This window comes from Pipistrellus hanaki, assembly GCF_964339955.1.
Source record: "Pipistrellus hanaki genome assembly, chromosome: 1".
NCBI lineage: Eukaryota > Metazoa > Chordata > Mammalia > Chiroptera > Vespertilionidae > Pipistrellus > Pipistrellus hanaki.
The window spans coordinates 179,554,536-179,581,856 of NC_140503.1; the positions used below are offsets into that span (position 1 = coordinate 179,554,536).

At 35.9% G+C, this 27,321-nt stretch overlaps 1 protein-coding gene across 2 annotated transcripts in view; it reads right to left on the reverse strand.

The window, feature by feature from the left end:
* Positions 1–27,321, reverse strand: part of EXOC1 (exocyst complex component 1) — a 52,119-nt gene that overhangs the window by 19,780 nt on the left and 5,018 nt on the right. For both annotated transcript variants that reach the window (XM_084899311.1, XM_084899312.1), the window contains exons 2-10: positions 25,256–25,389; positions 22,473–22,603; positions 19,163–19,322; positions 14,282–14,469; positions 10,601–10,828; positions 10,257–10,389; positions 9,525–9,634; positions 6,613–6,762; positions 731–836 (exon numbers count right to left, since the gene is read on the reverse strand). In XM_084899311.1, the coding sequence (XP_084755437.1) occupies positions 731–836; positions 6,613–6,762; positions 9,525–9,634; positions 10,257–10,389; positions 10,601–10,828; positions 14,282–14,469; positions 19,163–19,322; positions 22,473–22,603; positions 25,256–25,379 (1,330 nt within the window). In that variant the 5' untranslated portion in view covers positions 25,380–25,389. The remainder of the gene's footprint in view (positions 1–730; positions 837–6,612; positions 6,763–9,524; positions 9,635–10,256; positions 10,390–10,600; positions 10,829–14,281; positions 14,470–19,162; positions 19,323–22,472; positions 22,604–25,255; positions 25,390–27,321) is intronic.

The window sequence follows — 27,321 nt, forward strand, 5'->3', positions numbered from 1 at the left end:
TAGGCACAGAACTCCATCCAAAAGGAAACCCAGAGATGGGTACATGCGACAGCAGAATGTGGCCTTGGCAAATCACCTTCCTCACAACTTAATACTTTCACTGGTTATCTTTTCAAATCATGTTTTGTTTTTGTCCATTTAACATATTTAGAAGCAACAACAAAAGAATAGGCATACATCTTAGAAAAATAAGGTTTAACCACAGAAGAAATTTTGGTGACATATTTATAGCTCGTTGGCAGGAGATAAAACACAAACTTTCTTTTTTGATGCAAAATAGCCAGTGAGAAGTAAGAAGCCAGGAATCACTTTCATTTCCCTGTGGAGAGCAATGACTTAAGAAAGAGAACAGTGATTTGCCCACAACTGTTAAAAATCTTTTAGGAACGCTCAACATGTGTCTCTTAGTCTAATACTTTCTCTACCAGACTAGACTGTACTTCATTTTCTGGTCAACTGCTTTTCCTATGAATATGTACTTTTAATTATAACATACTGTAGAATTCTCACATAGTGTAGAATTTTAATTAGCAAGAAACCATTTGCAGATACAAATATTTCTTCTATGAAATACCTATAAGGCAAACCAAATGCATCAGACTTACTCTTTCATTAATTCCACTGTGTCTTCTTTCTCCTTGGTTAAAAAGTCTTAGAATTAGACCATTTAAATAAAATAAAACCATTTTTAATAGAATAGAAGTCAATGAACTGAAGTGCCTAGGCTTACCAAACTTCTTGCTTTCTTTAGTTGTGCCAGTCATCTTGATCTTTGCAACTTCAAAGAAATCTTTAATTTCTCTTTCATACAGTCGTGATAAATAATCCATGTAATTCTTAAATAAAAGTAACATGTACTTTATTAATAAAACAAATAAAATAATTTCCATTTTTTAATACCCCCAAATCCTTCATGATTATTTTAAATTTTGTGTCTAAAACTTCGATGCAGTTCACAGGATAAAAAAAAGGAGGCTATTTCCTGTCTTTAAAAAAATATTGAACATTAACAACTTATAAAAATATGAAGTGGAACATAATCACATTTTCATCTTTATATGTTAACTTTCACATTTTATTTTATTTTTTATATTTTATTGATTTTTTACAGAGAGGAAGAGAGAGGGATAGAGAGTCAGAAACATCGATGAGAGAGAATCACCAATTAGTTGCCTCTCACCCACCCCCTACTGGGGATGTGCTCGCAACCATAGTACATGCCCTTGACCGAATAGAACCTGGGACCTTTCAGTCCACAGGCCGACGCTCTATCCACTGAGCCAAACCGGTTTTGGCAACTTTCACATTTTAATACAGATATCCTATACAGTATTGGATATCTGAGTCAGAACAGTCATGCTTCTCCAGTCTCACACCTTAATGACTGCAAAGTATTATACAGTGGTAGGCTGATGTGCTACTACTTAGTAAACCAATCCCCTAACACAGGTTACTTAAGTAGTTTCAATGTTTTGCTATGACAGACAATGTTATTTATAATAAGCTTTTCACCTCCAATGAGTTCTTTCCTTGGAATAATTTCCTAAGGGTGGAATTACAGGGCCAAATAGTATAGGAACCTTTATAACTCTTCCTCCATGCTGCCATGTTGCTTTAAAAACGGATAGTGTCAATGGCACCGAAGGAGTATATTCAGTTTCATTGTGCCCTGTCAGCTTGGGTTACTCTCAATAAGAATTTAACTAGTATATCTTACAGTTTTCATAACTAAATAATTTATTTTTATAGGCAAATTTAATTTTTAGCTCAAATGAAAACATCTATTACTTAGAACACATATTCATTTCTTCATCATATTTGCCTATCATCACATACCCTCATGAAGGATTCTTCAACAATAGGAGGCTATGTATTTTTCCAACCCCTAAGTTAAATTCCATACACAAAGTTTGACTAAATTTAAATAAACCCATAACAGAAAAATTGTACATATTCTTTTAAATTTATTGTGGAATTAAGCTTCAACTTCCTTTATTATTTCAAATTAATATATCCAATTTTACAACATGTGTACCTTGCTTTAAATATCAGGTACACCTTTCAAAAGGTATATTATGTAACTATTTGTATACCAATTCATAGTTCACTACTGATTTTTTTTAAAAGATATTTTATAGATATATCCTTATAAAAAAGTATTTGGATGAAACATAATATAAATACTGTTTTTTTTTCCAATTCATAGATTATATTATGCTCATAAGTTAAAGAGGCAATTCTTTCCCATGATCTTTGCAAAACTTTAAAAGCAAATATAAGTGAAAATATACCCCCAAATTAATTCCTATTGGGCTTTTTCAATGGGTCATTTTTCAAGTTTAAATTCTGATAAAAATGTTGATCACTGCAAATCAGTAAATGACTGACAAATGGAAAAGTAGCTTTGCATTATTTGTAAAATCTTCATTAGTGGTTTTCTACTGAAATCAGTCAATTTGAGAGACTACATTCTGATACTTAAATTGTTTCAAGTGCACATTACTATCCAAGCAATTTAAATGGTTTCAAATAGCTATTTGTAATCTAGAAAACAGTGACTTCAGCAGACTATTGCAAATCACTCCCTTTTTCAATAGGATGCAAATGACTGGATACCTTTTTCCCAGGTACTCAAAATGGAACTCACTGGAGGTCAAAGTCACAGGTAAGTGTGACTATCAGTTAATTCATTCATTTACCAAATTCTGAAAGATGTATCTCACTGTGAGTATGTATTCCTTCTCTTAGCACCTTATAGCACCTAACTGAAATTTAACTATCATGAATTTAAATCTTATCTCAGACCATCTTTTCAATTTATTTTGTGCTGACTGTAGAGTCTATGGAGACCTCCATGTTTTATTTTTTCTTTAAACAAAAAGATAAATTCCACAAAACTTCAAAAGGTCAAAGGAAGATGTCTGAGTAATCTTCAAGACTATCAACCTCAGGAAGTTAATTAGGAGAGGAAAGCTCATTTTCTTACCCAAGCATGGATGAACTGTCTCTATTTATCGCTCTACATGCAAAACCAGTCAGAGAGGGGTCGTTGTCTTGGGAGAAAGAAAACATGACCAAGACACCCCTGTTTTACACAGGCTCCAATTGTATATAACAAAAGTCAGGGCTTTTCTTAGATTCAGCCAGAGCAGAGCTGAGGCAGTGCCTCGTGATTCTTACCCTAAAGAATATGAAACAGGCTTTTCCTGTTCCCACCGAAAAGTATGAGCTGTATATACCAAACTAAGTGCAAATAGTATCTGGGTTTATTTATTTTTCTTAGTAAAGAAACATTGGTTTGTATGTTTCCTTTCTTCTTTTCTTCTTCCATTCTTTCCTCCCATTTTTTCCTTTTTAATAAAATACCTGTTTTTGACAACACTTCAGCAACCAAATTAGATTACGAGGTAAAATTCACAGTCTGTCAAAAATTCAAACCACAGGATCAAGTAACATTCTTGGGAAATAAGTCAATTTCGTTTAAAAAAAAATACATACCTCATTAATATTGTCAATTAAAATATACTGTGAGCAGAGAAACATCCTATAAATCATCACTAGGTTGGCTACAGTCTTATTTCTTCACGTTAAATTACATTCATGAATAATGCATTATATATAAAGACAGGGCAATAATACTCACTGAGAACACAATTAGGCAAAAAGCTTATTGATTACTTATTTGAATATTCACTAGGGGACAAAACACTTGTTGGCAAAAAAACTCTTAAAGAAATATAATAATGTTTAATTATTCAAAATATTAATCCTCCTAAAACTTCAAAAGGCAAAAAATTCCAGTAATGTAAATATTTTTCCTTAAGATAGTTCCATATCAGAATTCTGTTGAATGAAAACAAAACAAAACAAAACAAATATATAACAGAACAGTAAAGTTGCATAATACTTACTCTGAGGGACAATAACAATCTTAACTAAAATGGCTAGCCAGGAAAATACATGTGAACACCTATATGTTCTTTTTTAAAAGTATTTTCTAAATTTAAATTTAAAAATATTTTCACTAATGTTTATGTCCAATTTCTTATGATCAGTTTAGAAAAAGATGGAGCCAGATTTGGGGAGACATACATAATAATGTCCCATTATCAAACATGTTGATATCAATATGTTGATAGGAATGTAAAATCTGTCTTTTTCTTACCATCACACTTCTCATAAATTTCTACCTAACCCTTGCCTTCTTATGAAACATGAACCAATGATACTGGATAAGAATTGCAATAATCATTTCAGTAAATATAAGGATAAAATGGGTTCATGCAAAAACATTAATTATCTGAGAGAGAATAATCTTTGCTTATGAAATATTCTGAAAGAAAGCCAACTAGGCAAAAAACTAGAAAAAATTTTGCTAGCAAAACTAGTAAAAAATAAGGTTAATTTGCTCTCTAAATTATTTGTTAGAAAGTTTTTCTTCACAAGCACATGTGAAAGGTAGAGGGGAAAAACCTTTATATTAACAATTCCAATATTCTCACTCTGCAGAGACAAAAGATATCACTCATTTCAATTCACGAATATCTTTGAATATCTTATTGCCAAAATAATTAAATGATTACTAGTTATTAAAATAGCTTATATGTTACTTGGATTTTTGTTTTTAAACTTCAAATTCTTAAAAACTTACACATAAAATATTCTAAATGTTTCTCAGAGTACTGCAGAATTCTAACTCAACTATTCTGATATGAAATACAGAAATATAGATATTTAAATATTTGCATTAGATAACAGTTCTTTACCTCCCTAACGACAAGTTCAAATCCAATATTAAAGGCCACAGTATAAGTGCCAAAAAAGTATTGTACCTATGGCCTCTTGCTACAATGGCCATCTATTAAATCTAAGTCAGATCATGTGTTCCACTGCTCAAAACCCACTAACACCCTCTTCCCAAAAAATCCCTCACAGTAAAAGCCATTCCTTATAATGGTGCATAGTCCCTTCCAATTAGCCCTGCCCCACCCTGCCTTACCTCCCCCACCTGCCCTCTAAGGTCCTTTCCCCTGCTCGCTGTACTCCACCCACTGGCCTCCTTACTGATCCTCAAGTGCACGGGCAGGCTCCTTTGAGCACTCACACTATGAGTAGAAAGCATCCCCCAGTAACTCCCACTGCTCGCCCCTGCTTACTTATCAATCTGCTCAAATGTCACCTTCTCATGACACCTTCTCTGACCATCAGTTTGAAACTGTAACTTTCCCCCACTCCTGGCACTCTCTGCTGCTTCATTTTTTCCCAGAGCACTCAGCAGCACCTTTTAACATGCTTTCTAATTGACATTTCTGTCAGTCCTTCTCCATCAGAATGTGCACTCTCAAATGGCAAGCATTTGCCTGCTTCCTTCAACGCTGCATTTCTAGTACTTAGAACAGTGTTAGTTTATATATGACAGGTGCTCAGTTCATTTGCTGAATGGACATGGGTGAACGACTCATCACCCCCAAAGACTGACCTTCAGTCAGTGAGATATACCATTGCCTTCTAATCTCTAAGCTTAGGAATTTGGCATCATCCTGCCCCTCCTTGTCTCTGGAGTCTCTCTTTTGGTTTATTTTCTCTCTCTATTCCTACCACCATCTTCCTGGTTCAAGATTTCATTTCAATTTCTGCTTCAGTCAGGCTTGCCTCCCCACTGTCCTGGGAGAGGGACATTTTCCTAGCTTTGTCCGGACATCTTGCTCCTCACGCCTGGAATGCCCTTCCTCTTATTTCTGGCTTATTTAATCCCACTCATTATTTAAAACTCAATTCAAGTTCAATGTCTTTCATAAAGTTTCCCCCCACATGTCACGGATTTCCCCTCTCTAAACTGTCATATATTCAAACCCATTTCCAGTTTTGAACTTAATTTTTTTGCTGATTGTTTTCAGTGTAATTGCTTTTCCTAGTCAGACTTAAAGCTCTTTAGAAGTAAACACCTGTTTGTTAGGCCTGGCATAGTGAAATGCTTGCTTAATAAAGAGGTACTCTGCACCTGTTTAATAGAACAGATTAAAAATTCTTAAACGGTGAATGCCTCACTCACACATCTTCATGCTCTCAAGTTTTTATATTTCACATAAAAAATCAGGAAATAATTATAGCATTTAACTAAACGGAATGATGCCTCAGACTACATATAGTATGGTCTAATACTATATTATATTGAAATTTAAAATTTAGCTCTTCTTGCCGAAGCCAGTTTGGCTCAATGGATAGAGCTTCGGTCTGCGGACTGGAGGGTCCCGGGTTCGATTCCAGTCAAGGGCTTGCACCTTGTGGTTGCCCAGCAGGGGATGTGCAAGAGGCAGCTGATCGATGATTCTCTCTCATTGATGTTTCTAACTCTCTATCCCTCTCTCTTCCTCTCTGTAAAAAATCAATAAAATATATTAAAAAAATAAATAAAATTTAGCTCTTCTTTATCCACGTAAATAAAATAAATGTTTTCCCTCATTAGTGAGCACTCAGAAACTCAATTATTTTCTGCTTTGCTAAGAATGTACTGGAATATTTCAAATGTCACTTGGGGAACTGAATACATAAACTCTAATTCGAAAAGATTATGCTCTATACTCAGTGATGTCAAATCGATCAAATCCATACCTTTGTCAGTCCCTCATATTTTCCGTAATCTGTACTCTTGAGCCACTCCATCAGCTTGGCATATCGGAGCAAGTCTCTATGAAATGGATGATGATTGGGTAAAGTCAGTTCAATAGAATGTTGAGCAAGAGTTGAACTCTGATCATGACCCTAGAGTGAGTAAAGTAAATAAATAAATAAATAAATAATCATTGATAGTATAAAGAAACATTGTTGTAACTGAAAATTCTAAGCAATGACCAAATGTGGATAAGCAAAGCCAACAGAATACAGAAAAATAACTGAGTACTTACTTCCTCTTTTATCATCCTGTGTATACCAACAGAACATCACCACCATAAAATAATCATAAACAATCAAGAACGGCACTTTGATAAATCAACTACTCATTTCATATTCTAAAGGAGTTGAAAATGAATGTGTTGATGAAGCTTATCTCTTCCATATCATTTTACAATTTACTAAGCAAATAAACATCATGATACAAACTATATTAAGAAACATACAAAATAGGAAAGTAATTTTAAACAAATTATCTACATAGGTGGTACATATGGGATATAGAATTTTAGAACTAAGAAAGACTATAGGTGACTATATCTTGGGCTTTCCAGAATAACCACTAATGATAATAGAATTTTAATTTTTCTATTAATTTGTTAAATAAGTAACTACACTATTTTATTTTTAAACCTTGATAAGACTTTTATATAAGTAAATTAAACTGCCTTAGATGATGAATCCTGATTTTTGTTTTAGAAAATATAGTCCTGGTAGAATATATAATTCAATAACTTTACTTTCTAGAAGAACAAATTAAAACTCAGTGGTAAGTCATTTGCTCAGGTTACATAGAAGGAAAGCTAGAACTGGAATCTCAGTCATGTGAGTTGCACTTCTATTTCCTTTTAAAAACATGTCTTAAACCTCATTAGCACTTACATATATGTATACTATTGTATATGTAGTTACCAATTAGCAATTTAATATACACATTGCTATAGAGCTTTAAGTACATTAACCTCCTTACAAGCATCACAATCTCCATTTGTGATGGAGGCTGGGAGCTACTTCTGATTCTTACATATGGACTATATTGTGTACGTAATGGGCACACAATGAAAAATAGACAAAGAAATGTACCATAAAGAGGTAATCAAATTTTCCCAACTAGTTTATCCCACAACCAGGAATAGAAATATCCAGGTTTCCAGACTCTTCTGCTAGTTGACCTGATGCACTGAATTCAACACATAGAAAATCTATTTTCTGTCCTTGACACATCATCTTCCACCTTCTTCAGCAATCCGAGGGTTTGGCAACATTGTGGTTTTTAACATGCATCATTCACATGTAACAATACATGTTAGATTTTCAGAACTGCGAAGCATTCATTTTAAACAAGCCATTAGTTTATACGGCAAAGCAGCAAAAAAATAAATGTTTGATTGTTACAACAAACAATTAAGGGTGCAGAAAGAACTATTGTTTATGAACCGGTACTTCCAATACCATTGACAAATGAGGATAATATCACTGTCATTTTTAAAAACTAAGGAATTGTGTGGTTATAGATATTACTGAAATTATTCTGTAAGAAAAATGTGAATTAGTATTTCTTATGTAACCTAGATTTACTTTTTTTCTCAACACTTTTTAAGTTAAGTGAAATGTTAAGAGTCTTTCCCGACTTCCCCCTCACATGCTTAGATCATCTTCTTTTATGCTCCCATATAGTTATTATCATAACATTTATCCTTCCTGAGTATCTATCTCCCTTCCCTAGACTGTTAGCTATTTGACGGCAGGATCAGCTGCTCATCTATCCCAAATAAATGTCTGGCATGAATTTCAATTACCTGGCAAATGATTTCAAAATAAATGAGTGAGTGAGTGAAAGAATGACAGAAGAAAGGCAAGCAGAATGAGATTAAATGCCTTTTTGGCCAAAATAAACTTTCACTAGGGACATTAAAAAATGGCTACAAATATGGTTAACAGGTAGCTTAAATCAGCAAGTTATGATCTATAAAGATTCTGTGGCTGTTAAATTTAGCAAACTTTATAGAAAAATAAAAATAATCAGAGAAGCTTTAGCCAAATTTGATGTACTCACATCACAGGCACCGAAAGAAAGGAGGACCTATTATAGTTTGGAAATAAGTGAAGGAGAGCCTGAGTAAACTAATCAGAAATAAAATATATAGTAAATACAATTGAAAACAAGATAAGAATCCAATGTTTCAGACAGCATTTCTTAATGAACAAAATTTCCCACAATTGCTTTTGCCCAATAACCCTAATAAAACAGATAAAGAACATAAGAAACCTAGCTTACTATATCAGATATTAAAATGCCTTTTATCAAATCCCTGTAATGTACTCTAATATTATTAATATTAATATTATTGCCATAAGTTTAATTATAATATCCTTTTCCATGTAAAAATGTAGACAAATGACTTATGTGAGATTAAATCAACTGGGACTTACAATTGCACTATAGTCATTTTTCTCATGTAAATAAATACACAAAGCCAATGAAACATTTCATACACTTAATCAAATTCTGGTTCTTACTTCAAAATATTGAAAAATAAAACAGGCCAAACAGTAAACATGTAACAAGTTTGGACTTAGTATCTTAATGGTATATGAAGTAAGAAAGCATATATAGTTATATGATTTCTAGAATCAGAGAAGTTTAGTTAAAGGAACCAACAGAGGCAGTTGAGGTGCTAAATACATCTATGAGCAAATATGCACGTAATTAAAAATCTTAAAATCAAATAAATGTGTGAAGACTATGCCGAGATCCCAATGAAATACAATTTTTTTGTAGGGATTTAAATTTAAGGTAATATATAAACAACTACAAGAATATGCCAGTAATAACAATAAATTAAAATTACCTGTTGAACGAAAACATTGTTGAGGTGACTGGCCAATCTCCGGGCAAAATGCTCTCGCAAATCACTGAAGCGCTGCTGCTGTTGTTTGACTGCCAGGAGCATGTCATGGCCTGAAATCAGATTATTTCTTGATTGTTTTAATGGGTAGAAAGATTTCCCCGATGTTTCATGGGTATATTTATAAAAGTATCCATATTTCAGTTTTGAAGAACCCAAAGATTCACTGGCTTGCTTTTTTTTTTTTTAAAAAAAAAAAAGGTAAGGGGAAAAATCATATAGCACAGTTCTCAAAAAGTAGTATTTCCTCAGCATCTTTAGAAATGTGGATTCTAAGGTCTCAGCCCAGTCATACTGAATCTGGAAGTGGGGGCTGGCAATCTGTATTTTAACCAGCCTTCTAGTTGATTTGGATGCAAAGTCAAGTTTTGGAATCACTGGTCTAGCAACACTTTATGATCTCTGGTCTAACCAAAGCACCTGCTTTGTGCCAGGTTCTGCGGACTGTGCTGAAGTAAAGTCATGGTGTTAACTTGGATCACTGATGGAAGTAACTGAAATGAAAAAGTTCTTAGTGCCAACAGAAATATGTTTGGAAATAAGTGAAACTTGTTTGAATAATTAATCACGTAACCCTAAACCACTCGCCCCATGTATTTCTCGTCAAAAGTATTTTGTTAAGTTACAAACTAATCGCTGATCCTTGGTCACATTTACCATTTCCAATGAACAAACCTGGTCGAAGAGCTACATTCATGCACTGCAGAAGGGCATCGGCGGCATTGGTGCAGGCCTCAATGCCTCTAGAAGAAGCAAGATCTCCTTCCTGAAGGGCCTTTATATGACCTTTGGCCAAGTCCATATGGTTCTGGAATATATGTAAACACAACATTTGCACTTGCAGTTTTGGGAAATTCACAGGTAACTGGCTACTCATTCTTATCACTAGGACTTGTAATTATTTTAAACCTTGCTCTCATAAGAAAATCAGAAAAATGCTTACAAGTGGGTTTTACATATTATCCATTATATTTTTTTTATTTTATTTTTTGTTGTTGGTAATTTATAACCACACTTACCACAAGGAACTCTATCTCAGACAGGAGTTTTACATTATTAGTGTTACTAAGGTGAATTAGGTGGTTGCTTTCAGAGATCTGGTCCATTTGTTCTTTCACACTTTGGAGCATTTCCTCATAACTGCTGAGTTTAAATTCAATCTGATCTACCTCCTGTAGAGCCTCATCCAAAAGCTTCATCAGGATGTTCACTTGTTTTTCAGAGGCCATGATTGACTGGATGTTAGCCTGCAAAGTTAAAAACAAAAGTAACATTGTATAGTACTTAAATGTATAAAAGAAGTATAAAGATGAAACAGTGACAAATCTCTTTGACAGTAAAGTAACAAAGACTGGAATGTATATATATATACACATCTACTTTGGTTCATCATTATGTTTATACTAAAGGCACGTTGCATGGAATTTGTGCATTGGGGGTGTGTGTGTGTGTGTGTGTGTGTGTCCCTCAGCCCAGCCTGTACCCTCTCCAATCTGGGACATCCCTTTCACAATCCATGGCCGCAACCATCTTGGTTGGGTTAATTTGCATACTCATTCCTGATGGGCTGGTGGGCGTTATTTGTGGGTATAGCGGAGATAGTCAATTTGCATATTACTATTTTATTAGATAGGACTAGAGGCCCGGTGTACAAAATTGGTTTTGGGGGGGTGTCCCTCAGTCCAGCCTGCACCTCTCCAATCTGGGACCCCTTGAGGGATGTCCAACTGCCTGTTTAGATATCCGGTGGGATCGAGCCTAAATGGACAGTCGGACATCCCTCTCACAATCCAGGACTGCTGGCTCCCAACTACTTGCCTGCCTGCCTTCCTGACTGCCCCTAACCACTTCTGCCTGCCAGCCTGATCACCCCCTAACCACTCCCATGTCAGCCTGATTGATGTCTAACTGCTCCCCTGCCAGCCTGTTTGCTCCCAACTTTCCTCCTCTGCCAGTCTGGTCACCCCTAACTGCCCTCCCCTGCAAGGTTGATCGCCTCCAACTGCCCTCCCTTGTAGGCCTGGTCTCTCTCAACTGCCCTCCCCTGCTGGCCATCTTGTGGTGGCCATCTTGAGTCCACATGGGGGCAGGATCTTTGACCACATGGAGGCAGCCATATTGTATGTTGGAGTGATGGTCAATCTGCATATTACTCTTTTATTAGATAGGATAGAGACCTGGTGCACCGGTTGGGGGCCAGCTGGTTTGCCCTGAAAGGTGTCCCGGATCAGAGTGCGAGTTCCCTTAGTAGGGGTGTCGAACTCAATCAGAGAAGGGGCCAAAATCTAAAATCCAGCCTAAATCGCGGGCCGAATGGTTTACTGAACAGTCATAAACTGACAATGTCATAAACTGACAGCAGAGTGCAGTGATGACAGCGCGGTGCAGGCCACATTGCAAGGCCTGGCGGGCTGGATTTGGCCCACGGGCCTTGTGTTTGACACATGTGCCTTAGGGTGTGAGGTGGCCTGAGCAAGGGGCCTGTGGTGGTTTGCAGGCCAGCCATGCCCCCTGGTGACCCAAGTGGAGGCCCTGGCATCTGGAATTTATTTACCTTCTACAATTGAAACTTTGTAGCCTGGAACGGAGCCAAGCCTCCTGCTTGTTCGGTGGTGGCAACCATTTCTGTTTGGATTTGTTTACCTTCTATAATTGAAACTTTGTAGCCCTGAGTGGAGGCTTAGGCCAGCCAGGCAGGCGGAAAGCTTTGCTTCCTCCATTGCCTGGGAAACCCAAGCCTCCCTCCTGCTCTCTGTGGTCGCAGCCATCCTGGTTGGGTTTATCTGCATACTAGCTCTGATTGGCTAGTGGGCGTGTCTGGTGGGCATGACTTCTAGGCGAAGTGGAGATATGGTCAATTGGCTTATTATGCTTTTATTAGGTAGGATTCCACTTCTTTTTAAATCCTCACTTGAGGAGTGAAGATATTTCTTTCCATTAATTTTTAGAGAGTGGAAGGGAATGGGGGAGGAGGAGAAAAACATCGATGTGAGAGAGACATATCGAAATGGCTGTCTCCTACACGTGCCTTGGCCTAGGGGTTGAACCTGCAACAAGGTACGTGCCCTTGACTTGGAATTGAACCCCTCACCCCCTGGTGCTCAGGCTGACACGCTAACCACTGTGCAATGCTGGCCAGGGCTATGTTCTTTTTACATAGCATTTCAAGAAGATACACTTGCATCTATGTCAAGGTTAGGGACCAGGTCTCAGTGTTTTATATTTTCACAGACTGTACAAGTATATTTCTGCCCCATTATATACTAGAGGCTGATGCATGAAAGTTGTGCAAGAGTAGGCCCTCCTTCCCCTGGCTGCTGGCACTGTCTTCCCGCTGGCACCTGGGACCCAGGCTTCCCTTACAGCCCTGCTTCATCTGGAAGGTCATCTGGAAGGACATCTGGTCTAATTAGCATATTATGCTTTTATTATTATAGATTACTAATGGTATATTCTCATTTCTTTATATTAAGTGGCCAAAGACTATGTCACCTCCAACATTTCTTCCAATTCTACTAGCTATAGGAATTTTCTATATTTCTTAACATTTATGTAAAACCTTAAACAAAAGCATAATCACCTATGTAACACCTTAGGCAAGAGGCTAGCAGTGGTATACCAATCTCTGAGGTTGCATGGAACTAATTTATAACTACAGTACAATTTGTACTATAGGATGTGGAAGAGCATCTAGCCATAAGAAAGTTCCTTTTATGGTCTTTTCTCTTTTTTTGTTGTTTGCAACTACATATTTTTTCTAGGCAAAGCAGTAACAAACCACATTATCACTGTTTTCTAAATGTTTCTGATTACTGTTTTAATTCCCTGAAATACAGAAGTTGCCAAATCTAAAATTAAATTGCAAAGAAATATGATGACTTAGTACATATGTATATGCAATATTAATTAGAAAATATAAACCACTAAGCCACATTAAGAAGGCAGGTAACATGTTATGAGGAAAAAAACTTGGACAAGGAATAAAAAGTTAAAATATTAAAATTCTTTAACTCTTAAAATATTCCTTATTCTCTGAAGGTTTTTCTTAAATGTTTACCTTGTCTAAACAAAACAAAAAACTCCAAGTATTCATATTAGATTTTTGTCACATCACCAATGCTCCTTTTAGCTCTCTACTTTCTAAAGGTGTGCATTTATATATAGACTCAGAAACTGTGTATACAAGTTAAAGGATCTATTCCAAAACATTTCAGCAGAGGAGTCAAACATCCTTTCCACTGACTCTCCCGTTTTCACAATACTTATTCTGCTCCCTTATGGTAAATGATTCCCTTATTTCAGCCCAATTTCTCTCTAATTTGTTAAGCCCCCTCCCCCCCGCCGCCCCCCCCTCCCCCCCCACACACACACACATCCCCAGCCACAGCCACAAAAATGCTATTCTTTTGCACTGAACTATTCTGAGGTGTTTCAGAGGCTGGGTAAATTAACTCCTAAATTGGTTTCTGGCTGGCTACTTCATTTCATATCAAGAACCTCTCAAAATTCATACCTTAGCCAACTGCCTTCACTGGCCTAACGGGCAGGAATGGTTCTGACATTTGATCAAGAACAGTAAAAGACTGATGGCAGCAGGTAATAAAGACAGCAATAAGCACACAGGAGGTAGTAAAATGGAATTACCACTAGTCTTCACAATCCACTACACATCACTAATCATAGATTACAGATAGTCTTACCCCATCTAGCACCTGCAGCTCTCTGGACAACCTTTCAGCAAAGGCCTCAGCATTAGAAATTGCATATTCACAGCCTTCCATTATTATTTCAATATCCTGCTCTTCTCGAGCATTTAACTCTTGGTATTCATCTACTGCTTCTTCATCACCTCCTGCCACACTCTGGTTTTCTCCACTCGGAACAGATTCTTAAAGAAGGTAAAAATTAAAATAGTAAAAAAGTAGGAAGGACAGTAACATGGTACTTATAGGTAAGGTAAATTATAAACACAGGTCACATTTAGTGGCTGAAAAATAGGAAAGTGGTCACATTCAGTGGCTGAAAAATAGGAAAGTGATTCAAAATATATGAAAAACGTATTTTTATAAAAAAATGGCACCTGTTAATATGTTTATTATTAAAAAACAAACAAACATGCAGTCTAATTCACTGACTTGTGTTAAAATAGGCTTTAGTCCCAATTTCCCCAAACACAATTAAACTAAAAAACAAAAACAGAAACAAAACACATGAAACAAGCCTAGCCCTTTTTTATCCTGTCCGAGGTGCTTGTTGCTCTAACAAAACAATTAAAAATTTAGGACACAAGAAAACAATTTGCTTTCTTTTTTAACCAGGTAACGTTTTTCTTCTGTTATTTTTGTTCTTTTCGCCTTTGTAATAATGTTGTTTTCTTTTTTTTTTCAGTAACTTTTAATTGAAATGAAAAAATGCATCATCTACAATCCATAATTTATTTTGGACACTGAAAATATTAACTGATATTTCCATTTCTTTAAAAAAAGTTTCACATGCATTGATGAAATTTCTAAAGATCAGCTATCGAAGATTTCTCAACAACTCTATAATGAAAAGAGCAACAATAACATGGCTGTTTAAAATTACAGAAATTTACATGGGTTCTTATGCTTCATAACAAAAGACCAAGAGATCAAATCTGAGGTGCTTTCTATATAAATGTTTCAGTTCAATTTTTTGAATACACTTAGCATGTGAGATTTGATATAAAACTTGAGGTTAACAGAGGTTAAAAAATAATTTTTATCCCCAAAATAAATCTCTATTAAATAAAGTTACTAATTTTCATAAACTCAATGGGACACGATTTCAATCACAAACACTGGATGCTTTAAATATACATTATTTTCTATGAAAATATTTACATTCAGTCTGACCTTACATGTTAATTCATCCTAGAACAAAAAACAGCTATTTCTAAGTGACAAAGAACTCTTAAGAAATGATAATTAGGCACATTTAGCTAATATGAGACCAAAAAAAAAAAAAGGAAACTAAAACATTTAAAAATTGCAGATTACAGTATATAAATATAAGTTCTTTAGAGAGGCATCACCAAGCTCCTTGTTCTTTGAATGAGTCCATTTTAGCTCATCGTGAAAATGTTAAACTGTCATGTGTGACAGCTTATGAGCCACCAGGGAACAGGGATTGCCCCAAACATTCTGTAGAGCTCTTTACACAAGTAGATATGTCAGATAAACAAACACTAAAAAATAAAATAAACACTTTAAAAGTTCATAACTGTTTCAGAAGTATTTTCTCTCCCATGAAACAGTTCTTTGGAAATTAATAGTTAATAGTGTCATTAATTTTATGACCGTATGGATTTTGCAGTAATAAACGTGTCCCTGAACACAATTTCATAAAATATGCAACCAACAGTACATAACAACGGCAGGTAATAAAAATATACAGAATAGAATAAGAAGAAAAGGTGTTACGCACCTTCTGTAACTTTAGGCAGTTCTGGAGAGTAAAAAGGTATGAAAAAAGCAGAGGAAAGTAAGCAAAGAATATTAGCTGGGTAGAAAAGTATACAGGCTTAAATATTTAAAATACTACCCATATTTCATTCATGCTAAATCAAGGTTTAAAAGACAATGTCAAAATTAATTACAAAGTGGAAAAATCCATAAGAAGCTACATTTCCAGAGTTTATTTTTCTTATTCATTTTCAGACAGTTACTAAAAATACATTTATCTTTCTATTTTTTCTTAGTTTTTTAAGAAACACTATGGACTAGTCCTTGTAGGAGAAAACTGGGAAACAGATCACTTTCTGCGGATTGTTTTCGGGTCAGTTGTGACTCATGCATTTAGTCTAGTTATTTTCACTCAAGGACCAAAGCTTTCTTTACCAGGACTGACACACCCTCACAATGGATTAGTCATAAAACACTGTTAAAAGGACAAAATTGAAGCAATTAAAAAACACATAAGATATCAGTTTGAGCTGGCATTTAAGGATTCAACTCAAAAATTAAAAAACAAACAAACCTGGTTACAAAATGAAAAAGAAAAGGCCAACTGAATACTTCAACTGCTAACCAAGTCCTCTTTTAAAAATTATATTCTGCTGAGAATAAAAACTACTAAGTCACCACTGCTAACATTCACAATGAACCATCTAACTTTCTTGAATGATTATCTCTTAAAAGGAGATGGTGATCATTTGTTTTCTAACATCATTCAAAGATTAGAGACATCTAATTTTCTTTTTAAAGGGAATTAATGGCTATGATTTTAAAGTCCAGTAAAACATTAAAACAGGTTTGTAAACTGAACTCCACTAAGCCAACACAATGCTTATTTGATTTATAGAAAGTGATTTTCAAAATGAGATCCTTAAAGATCTTCTCTCAGTATTCTTAAAATTGACCTCAATTTGGGTTAATATTTATAAAAATGAAAACGTCTACACCTTTGTTTTAGGCCCCCAAAAATTAAACTTTTTTTTTTTTAAAGATAGAAACTTCATTCTCAATAACAGTAATCTTCTCATTATTAATTTTGATAATATTTCTTAATGAGGTAAATATAGGCCAGGTATATATTTTCCCATATTGTTGACTTCATAAAATGTATTGATTTAAAATACATGTTAGGCAATAAATAACATCTGGAGGTAAGTAATATTTGAAAAGAGGACAGAAGCTTTGAAATCATTTTAACAGAATGTTCAACCCTGAAATTTAAAAATAAATAGATAAATAAATAAGTAAATAAATGCCAGTTAAAATTAAACCACTATTTAAGGCATGAAAAACTACCAAACAGATTTTGAAGGTCATTCCCTCAACATACTCTATTACCAAGACACTGGAGTCTGATGGTGAGAGGGCAACCTTGCAGGCTCCTCCAGAGGCCAGCTTTACTGGGGGAGGAGCACGAGGCCTGACTTGGCAAGTTCCAAGCATTAAGCCTGAAACCAGCCATGGGCTCCCTAATTTGTAACTGAGGAGAAAGAATACTACATGTAAGGAGGGCAAGACCCATGGCTAAACAAAAAGAGTAAGTAAAACAACATAGAGAAAAGACAGACACAAGTGACTAAGAAGAGAAATTGTTTGAGGCATCTGAAACTGCTATTTTTATAGGTCAGATTGGATGAATATTGGCAATTTCAAATGTTGACAAAATAGAAGATTCTATTTTTAAATGTTAATATACAACTTAGGACAAATCTAATTTTTTCCTCAATAAAGAGGAACAACACTCTGTTCTTTCAACTCCTTTTTCTGAGATAAAGAATATAACACAAATTGCATCTACAAGGCATACAGAACCATTTTCTTACAATGTTATATCTTTAAGAAAGTTTAAAAGAATAAATCTCATATATTTTCAAATAATTAACAAGTTATATTATTTGAAAGTTTAAAAGAATAAATCTCATATATTTTCAAATAATTAATAAGCAGCGTTTTTGTCCTCCCCTGATGCACAACTTTCATGCACCAGGGCTCTAGTGTTCATATATTAAGTAATTTAATCCTCACAACAATCCTATGTGGTAGATACTTTTGTTACCTCTATTTCTGAGATACGGGAAACTGAAACACAGAATAATCCAAGTCACACAACTAAGTAAGTGTCAAAGCCAGGATTTGAACCCAGGCAATCTCCCTCCAGAGTTGTATTTTTAACCATTACAACTATATACCTATACTCTGCACAAAATTACAGCTACAAAGATATCCATTTTAGAATTTTTTTAAATAAGCAGAGATTGGTCCAGCCGGTGTGGCTCAGTGGTTGAGTGCCCATCTATGAATCGGGAGGCAGGTTTGATTGTAGGTTGGGGAATGTGCCCAGATTGTGGGCTCTATTCCCAGTGTGGGGCATGCAGGAGGCAGCCAATCAGTGATTCTCTCTCATTGTTGATGTTTCTATCTCTCTCCTTCTCTCTTCCTCTCTGAAATCAATAAAAACATATATTTTAAAAAAAGCAAATATTGGAAAATTAAAAGTAAATGACTAAATAAATTATAGCATACCCATATAATGGAATAATATGGTGCCATTAAAAACAAGGTTGGGTAAGTATTTAATAACATGGAAAATGTTGATGATACGTTATATGAAAAAGCAAGTTATGAAACAATGCAAATTTCTTTATTTGAAAAAGTATTTATGCATAGGCTAGAAGAATTCTAACAAAATGTTATCTCTGAGGATTAAGTTTATGTGATTTTCATTTATTTAATTTAATGTATCAATTATCTATAATCTGCAATAAAAATTATCTTTAAATTCTTTAAAAAAAAAAAAAAGAGGAAGAGAAAGGGATAGAGAGTTAGAAACATCGATGAGAGAGAATCATCGATCAGCCACCTCCTGTACACCCCTCACCGGGGATGTGCCCGCAACTAAGGTACATGCCCTTGACTGGAATCGAACCTAGAACCCTTTAGTCCACAGGCCGACGCTCTATCCACTGAGCCAAACCGGTTTCGGCTGTCTTTAAATTCTTTTACAAAAAAGGCAACTCAGTATTCTAATTACTTTGAATAATATCAAATTATATATACAGTTATAGATACAACTGATTTCACACGGACATTTTTATTTAACTTTACCTTCCAAAAGCTGTGAACTGACATTGAGAAAATCAATTTTCTTTCGGAGATAGCGTTGATTCAATTTCCAAATGCATGAAATAAATGCATTCTTTTCAGCAGTGCTGCTGGCAACCCATTTATATATTTTTTCAAAATGTAAATCAAATTCAGGATTTTCCTGAAATAAAAATATACAAGATATTGTTTTTGATCATATCCCATTTTCATTACTGTAAAATGTACATTTCAATAAAACAAAAAGAAGTTGAAGCTGTTCTTGGGGAAAAAAAATCACCATTAAAAATCGCTAAGTGACTTGTAGAGAATGGCTCAGAGAATTCAATTTAGAGCAAAAACATTATTTACCTCCAAAAAGAAGCTAGACTAAAAACAACATAGTGTTTTGGTAATTTTCTTCCTATCCCCTGAACTCTATGAGTAAAAGTATAGGATGTCTATTTAATGGCTTTGTGTCTCAGCTTCCTAATCTGCAAAATTACAATTGTCTCTAGCTTTGATGCAGACCTAACTTTTCTTTTTAAATTGCCTATGGGGATTTAGTTTTACCTCTTCTTTGATAATGTACTTTATTCATAACTTTGATTTGACACTATTTCCTTGATAAAGAATATATCTCTAATTATAACATACTAGAGGCTAAGTGCATGAAATTCATGTACGGGGAGGGGATGTCCCTCAGCCCAGCCTGCATCCTCTCTAATCTGGGACATCCCTCTCACAATCCAGGACTGCTGGCTCCCAACTGCCTGTCTGACTGCTTTACTGACTGACTGCCCCTAACCGCCTCTGCCTGCCAGCCTGTTTACGCCCTAACCACTCCCCTGCCAGCATGATCGACACCTAACTGCTCCCCTGCTGGCCCGATTACCCCTAACTGCCCTCCTCTGCTGGCCTGGTCATCTCTAACTGCCCTCCCCTGCCAGCCTGGTTGCCCCTAACTATCCTCTCCTATAGGCCAGGTCACCCCCAAATGCCCTCCCCTGCTGGCTTAGTCACTCCCAACTGCCCTCCCCTCTCGGCCTGGTCACTCCCAACTGCACTCCCCTGACAGTCTGGTCACTCCCAATTACCCTCCCCTGCAGGCCTAGTCCCCCGCAACTGCCCTCTCTTTCAGGCCTGGTCCCTCCAAACTGCCCTCCCATGCTTGCCTGATTGCCCACAATTACCCTCCCCTGCTGGCCATCTTGTGGCAGCCATTTTGTGTCCACATGGGGGTGGCCATCTTTGACCACATGGGAGCAGCCATCTTTTGTGTTGGAGTGATGGTCAATTTGCATATTACCTCTTTATTATATAGGATAAGAAAAAATACAATCTATATCCTCGTGTGGTTTTCTCCAGAACAGGTCAGGTAAAAAGCAGAGACTGCCCCTGTTTTCAATTCTGAAAATAGAGAATAATTAAAGATGTCTCAAAAGTAAAAAAGAAGCTCATCTGATGTGAAGAAATTGCACTATGCTACATGTCTCTTGAGCCACATTACAGCAATAATTTCATGCCAGGCTAATTCTCCCTTGAATGTAAAACTACTTTACTACAATATAAAAATGAAAACATATGAACGTATACTTTTCTTCGTATCCAAAGAATTAAAAAAAAAAAAAAAAAAAAAAAAAAAGGCTCAAATGTTCTCAACAGTTTACAGAAAGTTACTAATATATTCAATTAATTTAAAGTGTTATTTAGGGGAAACAAAATGTAAATAAAGACCTTAAAGGCAAGGGACATTTTATCAGACTTATACTGTGAAGACCTGGGATAATTTAGGGATCATGATTTGACCATGCATGGTATAATCATATTATAGTAGTATGGAACTACTAATTTTATTTATATCTCAATAAACAGAATTGAATGTCAAAAGATTAAAAACCTACATTTACAATGAATAGGTAGTTGCATTATTACTTATAAAAAATATCTAAGAGTATTGGCAACTAATATGAAACTTGATGGGAAATGGTCTCTTCTCTGGGAATATTTCCCATAATGCCATAAAACAGGCTGAGTGCTCCAGTGGCAACAGTCACACAAATCAATGTGTGATACTAAATGCCTAATGTTAGGCTACGGATAAAAATTTTATGTTTTATATCCATATATAGCATATACACATCAAGGTGCTTACGTAAAATAAAATAAAAATCCATAAGCAAGACAGCAATAAGGCGTCATCTGTGAGAATGCATTTCAATAAGCATTCAGCCACATTAGCGAATTATGCAAGTCAATGGGGTTATGAAGTGGAAATCTATTAAAGGAAAAAGGGCTTTTCAATAAAGATATGTTTCTAAAAAGCTCTTAAAAGTATTTTCTCTTAAACAGAAACCTACCAACAGAGTCTCTACTCTTGATCCCTCCACAGAGTAACAGAAATTATTTATTAAATAATTTATTAAAGAAATTTTTAAATCCCATTTTGATTTCCCCCCCAAATATACACACCCATAAAACCTTGTTTCTACAGTTTTCTAAAAACAGGGTTCTCCTTAGGAATAAAAGCAAAGGCCCAGTTTGTATTGAAGAAAAGGCCTTCTCTGTATTTGAAAAAGATCTGAATTCTACAGATATGCAGGGCTCTCCTAAAGTTGTTTTAGCTTTATTAAAAAATTATCCCACTGGGGATGTGCCCGCAACCAAGGTACGTGCCCTTGACCGGAATCGAACCTGGGACCTTTCAGTCCGCAGGCCGATGCTCTATCCACTGAGCCAAACCGGTTTCGGCTTTATATCTTTTTCTTTAAATTCCTTAAAATAAGGTGTGTAACCCACTATCATTTCCTTTAATTGAATCACAAACATCAGAAAATGGCCTCAAAAGGTGCTTCAGCGGGTGATTCCATAATAATTTGTGAGGACCGAGAAAGATGTACTTTGCTTGTTTTACAAGTCTTTTTGAACTAAGTTTTCCTGGAACAAAGATTTAAAAAAAACAACAACAATACACTGTTTTAAATCTGTACTAATTTATGGATTTTATACTAAGAATACTTGACTTATATACAGAAATGCACAGATTCAAGGTAATTTTGCTCTAGTTTATGTCTTGTACACAAACATAACTGTAGCTCAAAAAAAGCAAAAGCAATGAAACAAACATATATATGTACTTATTTTCAGTAGCCTAAGAGTGGGGAATGGAAAGTTGAAAGATACAGTTTAGACTAATTCTTATTTAGCTAATGGACTAGTAGATCACAAAACAGCAAGATTAGACCATTTTAAAAGACATAATACTATGCCATAAAATGAAAGACACTTTTTGAACACAGGTTAAAAAAAAGAAAGCACCTAAAAAACCCCATACTTTAATAGCATCTTTGGCATCTACCACAGCAAGGTCTCGAAGGGCCCAAGCAATTTGCCTTTTGTAGAAATCTCCTTTATCAGACTTCTTAACTTTGACCACCTTTACCTGCACAGGCCGTTCAGTTGTCACTGTTGAATGAAACACACTTACATTAGAAATATTATTCACTTACTCATTTGTCATTCATTCATTCACTCATTGCAAATATAGCTATACACTATACTAAAAAAGAAGCAATGTTTTATAACAAATGCTATGACTGAAGAATACTTAGAATACTAATGAAAAATTCTAAATCATACTAGAGGGCCAGAAGCAGATTGCTTGAGAAATGAAACTCTTAAAACTCAACAAGAAAAAAAAAAGCTGATTAAAAAATGGACCAAAAACCTTGACACCTCACCAAGAGGAGACACAGATCACAAAGAAGCATTATAAAAACATGCTCCACAAATTAAAACAACAATAAGCTAACATTACACACTTATTAATGTGGCCAAAACCTGAAACACTAACAATACAAAATGCTGGTGAGGATGTGAAGCAACAGGAATTCTCATGCACTGCTGGTGGGAATGCAAATAGTACAGTCACTCTGAAAAATAGTTTCTCGGGTTCTTACAAAACTAAACATACTCCTACCATACAATCCAGCCATTGTGCTCTTTGTCATCCACCCAAAGGAGCTGAAAACAAATGTCTGCACAAAAACCTACACATGGATGTTTATAGCTGCTTTATTCATAATTGCAAACTTGAAAGCAACCAAGATGACCTTCAGTAGGTGAGTGGATAAATTGTGGTATATCCAGACAATGGAATGTTATTCAGAACTAAAAAGAAATGAACTATCAAGCCAGGAAAAGACATGGGGGAACTCTAAATGCATATTATTAAGTGAAATAAACCAATCTGAGAAGGCTACATATTGTGCGATTCCAACACTATGACATTCTGGAAAAGGCAACAATATGGAGAGTAAAAAGGTCAGTGGTTGCTAGGAGTGAAGGAGAGATGAACAGACAGAATGCAGAGAAGATTTTTAGGGCAGGGAAAATACTCTGTATGATACTTGAATGATGAATATAAATCATTAAACATTTGTCCATAACCAAGAAAGTACAATACCAAGAGGGTAAATGCTAAGGTAAACTATGGACTTTGGGTGATTATGATGTGTCAGTGTAGGTTCATTTATTTTTGTAGCAAATATACTACTATTGTGCCGAAACCGGTTTAGCTCAGTGGTAGAGCGTTGGTCTGCGGACTGAAAGGTCCTGGGTTCGATTCCGGTCAAGGGCATGTACATTGGTTGTGGGCACATCCCCGGTAGGGGGTGTGCAGGAGGCAGCTGGTCGATGTTTCTCTCTCATCGACGTTTCTAGCTCTCTATCCCTCTCTCCTCCTCTCTGTAAAAAAATCAATAAAATATATTATAAAAAAACAAAAAACAAATATACTACTATTGTGAGTGGTTTTAATAAAGGGAGAGCTATGTATATGTGGGGGCAAGGAAGGGGTATATGGAACATTTCTATCTCCCTCTCGATTTTGTTGTAAACTTAAAGTGCTCTAAAAAATAAAGTCTTAAAAAGTATATTAATGCTATGATAGGATCAAAAATCTAGGAATAAAGCCTTTACAACCACAAACCTTATTGAAAGGCATTACAAAAAGACCCAGATAAATGGAGAACTACATGATGTTCCTGGACAAGACTCAATTTAAAAATGTAAGATCTCTCCAAAGTGAACTACAGATTCAAAACAATTCCAACAAAAATACCAACAAAATCTGGAACTTTATAAGTTGATTCTAAAATTTAGGTGAAAGAATAAAGTACCAAATAAGATAAAATAAAAACCAAATATAAGAACCCAGAAACAGATACATTCACACTCATCACTATAAACATGAACACAACAAATTAAATACTATAATGTAAAAGGTAAAATTATAAAGCTTTTAGAAGATAATATAGGTGAAAACTTTCATTACTCCAGGATAGGGAAGGATATTTTAAGTAAAACACCAAAAGGGGAAATCAGATTGATTGATTAATTTGATTTAATTAAAATAATAAATTTCATTAAAAGATATTATAAAAAGTGAAAATGTAAGCCACAAACTGGGATGCAAATATACAACAAAGGATTAGTATCCAGATTATATAAAGAACTTAAAACAGCAAAAAGACAAACAACACAACAGAAAAATGAGAAAAAGGTCTTAAAGGGCAAATTTATTTTTTTAAATTGATTTTTACAGAGAGAGAGAGAGAGAGAGAGGGAAATCGATTTATTGTTCCACTTATTTATGCATTTATTGGTTGATTCCTATGTGTGCCCTGACTGGAAATCAAACCTGAAACTTGGCTTATGCAGACAACACTCTTAACTGAGCTACCTGGCCAGGGCCAACAGGCACGTTTCTTAGACAAGGAAACTAAATAGATAATACATTTGTGAAGAGAGGCTCAATCTCATTATTAATTAAGGAGATCCAATTTAAAACCACAATGAAATACTATTTCACAACCACCAGATTGAAAGTATTAATAGTCTGTAAAAACCCAAGTATCAAGGTATGGTTAGTCTTCATTATATATATATAAAACAGAAATTCTTTTGTATCTACTCAATACCCAATTAAAAAAATTTTAAAGAATAAATTTGCTGGCCCAATGGTTTTTCAGCTAGAAAAATAATGAGAATATTTTAAAAAGTCCTCTAGAAAATAAAAGAATGCCAAATAAGAACTTTTTCTTATTAAATACCCACCTGTGGCACACAAAAAACAGTTCTTTTTCTTTTTTCCTGCTTTGCAGACATTGACAATACTCAGCAGGCGTTCATCATTTGGTGTAAAAATGTCTCTTTGTAACGCATGCTTGATTGCTGTCATCTTTACTCAGCTGAAAAAAATGGAAATATATATATTAAGCTCATTCCCAAAATCATTCTATCTTACATCGTTCCATTTATGATAAAAATGATCTTATTTATGGCTAATAAGCATAGGAAGAATGATTTAATACATTAATATACCTACATCATAAAAATAAAAAGCTGAAAAAGAAATTAGAGAACCAGTTTTATCAAAGTCTAGTCTTTGGAAGTGCTCACCAATATTTACATTAATAAAAGAGAAACATTCAAATTGACTGTACTTCCACTACGCCCACAAGCCAGGCCCACCAGCCAATCATGAATGAGTATGCAAATTAACCCAACCAAGATGGCTATGGCCAGGAGGCTTGGGTTGCCCCCATTGATGGAGGAAGCCAAGCCTCCCGCCTGCTCTGGCCAGCCCTGGCCTCTGCTCAAGGCTACAAAGTTTCAATTATAGCAGATAAATAAATCCCAACAAAAATGGTGGTGGCCACGGAGCTGAAGAGAACAAGAGACTTGGGTTGCCCCCAGTAATGGAGGAAGCTAAGCTTCCCAGACAGCTCTAGCCTCCAATCAAGGCTATAAAGTTTCAATTACAGAAGATAAATGAATCCCAGATACCAGGATCTCTGCTTGGGTTGCCAGGGATGCTGCAAACCACCAAAGGTCCCTTGCCCAGGCTGCCCCAAGCCCCAAGGAAACCCACACCCTGATCTGGGACACCCTTCAGGGCAAACCAGCTGGACCCCATCCGTGCACCAGGCCTCTATTCTATCTAACAAAAGCGAATTATGCAGATTGACCACCACTCCATCACACAAGATGGCTGCCCCCATGTGGACACAAGATGGCCAGCAGGAGAGGGCAGCTGGAAGGCACCAGGCCTTCAAGGGAAGGCAGTTGGGGGCGATCAACCCTGCAGGGGAGGGCAGTTGGGGGCAATCAGGCTGGCATGTGAGTGGTTAGGGGTGATCAGGCTGGCAGGCAAAAGCAGTTAGGGGCAATCAGGAAGGCAGGAAGGCAAGCGAGCAGTTGGGAGCCAGCAGTCCTGGATCAAGAGGGATATCCTACTGCCCATTTAGGCCCGATCCTCTCGGGATGGGGCCTAAACGGGCAGTCAGACATCCCTTGAGGGGTCCCATGTTGGAGAGGGTGAAGGCTGGGCTGAGGGACACACACCCCTGTCCATGAATTTCGTGCACTGGGCCTCTAGTTATAATATAAAATAAAAAGTTAAGAAAAAAATTAAATAACTCACGCTCAATCTTTAAATATAAATTAAGACCTCTTACCACTCAATTACAACTCAACAGTCCAATTAAGAACTAAAAAATATTTTTATTGATTTCAGAGAGAAGGAAGAGGGAGATAGAAACATCAATGAGACCTAGATCAGTGCCTTTTACATGCCCCCTCCCAGGGATTGAGCCTAGAACCCAGGCCTGTGCCCTGACCCGAAATGACTAGAGACCTCTTGGGCCACAACGGCCAGGCAAGCAAAGGATTTTAGGCACATGAAAAGATGCTCAACATCATTAACATTAGAAAAATGTAAATCAAAACCACAATGAGGTACCTATCACTTTACACCCACTAGGATGTGTCAAAGTGAAAAGACAAGTGTTGGTAAAGATGTGGAAAAAAAGGAACTCTCATACTGGCTATTATAAAATGGTGCAGCCACTTTGGAAAAACAGTTTGGCATTCCTCAAAAAGTTAAATATGGAGTTAACATATGATCCAGCAATTGCACTCCTAGGTATACACTCAAAAAACCTGAACATTTATGTCCACACAAAAACTTGTACATGAATGGTCATAGCAGCATTATTCACAAAAGCCAAAAAGTGGAAACAACTCTAATATCCATCAACTGATGAACTGATACAACAAACTGACATGTAATCCATACAATGAAATATTATTCCGCCATAAAAAGGAACAAAAGTACTGAT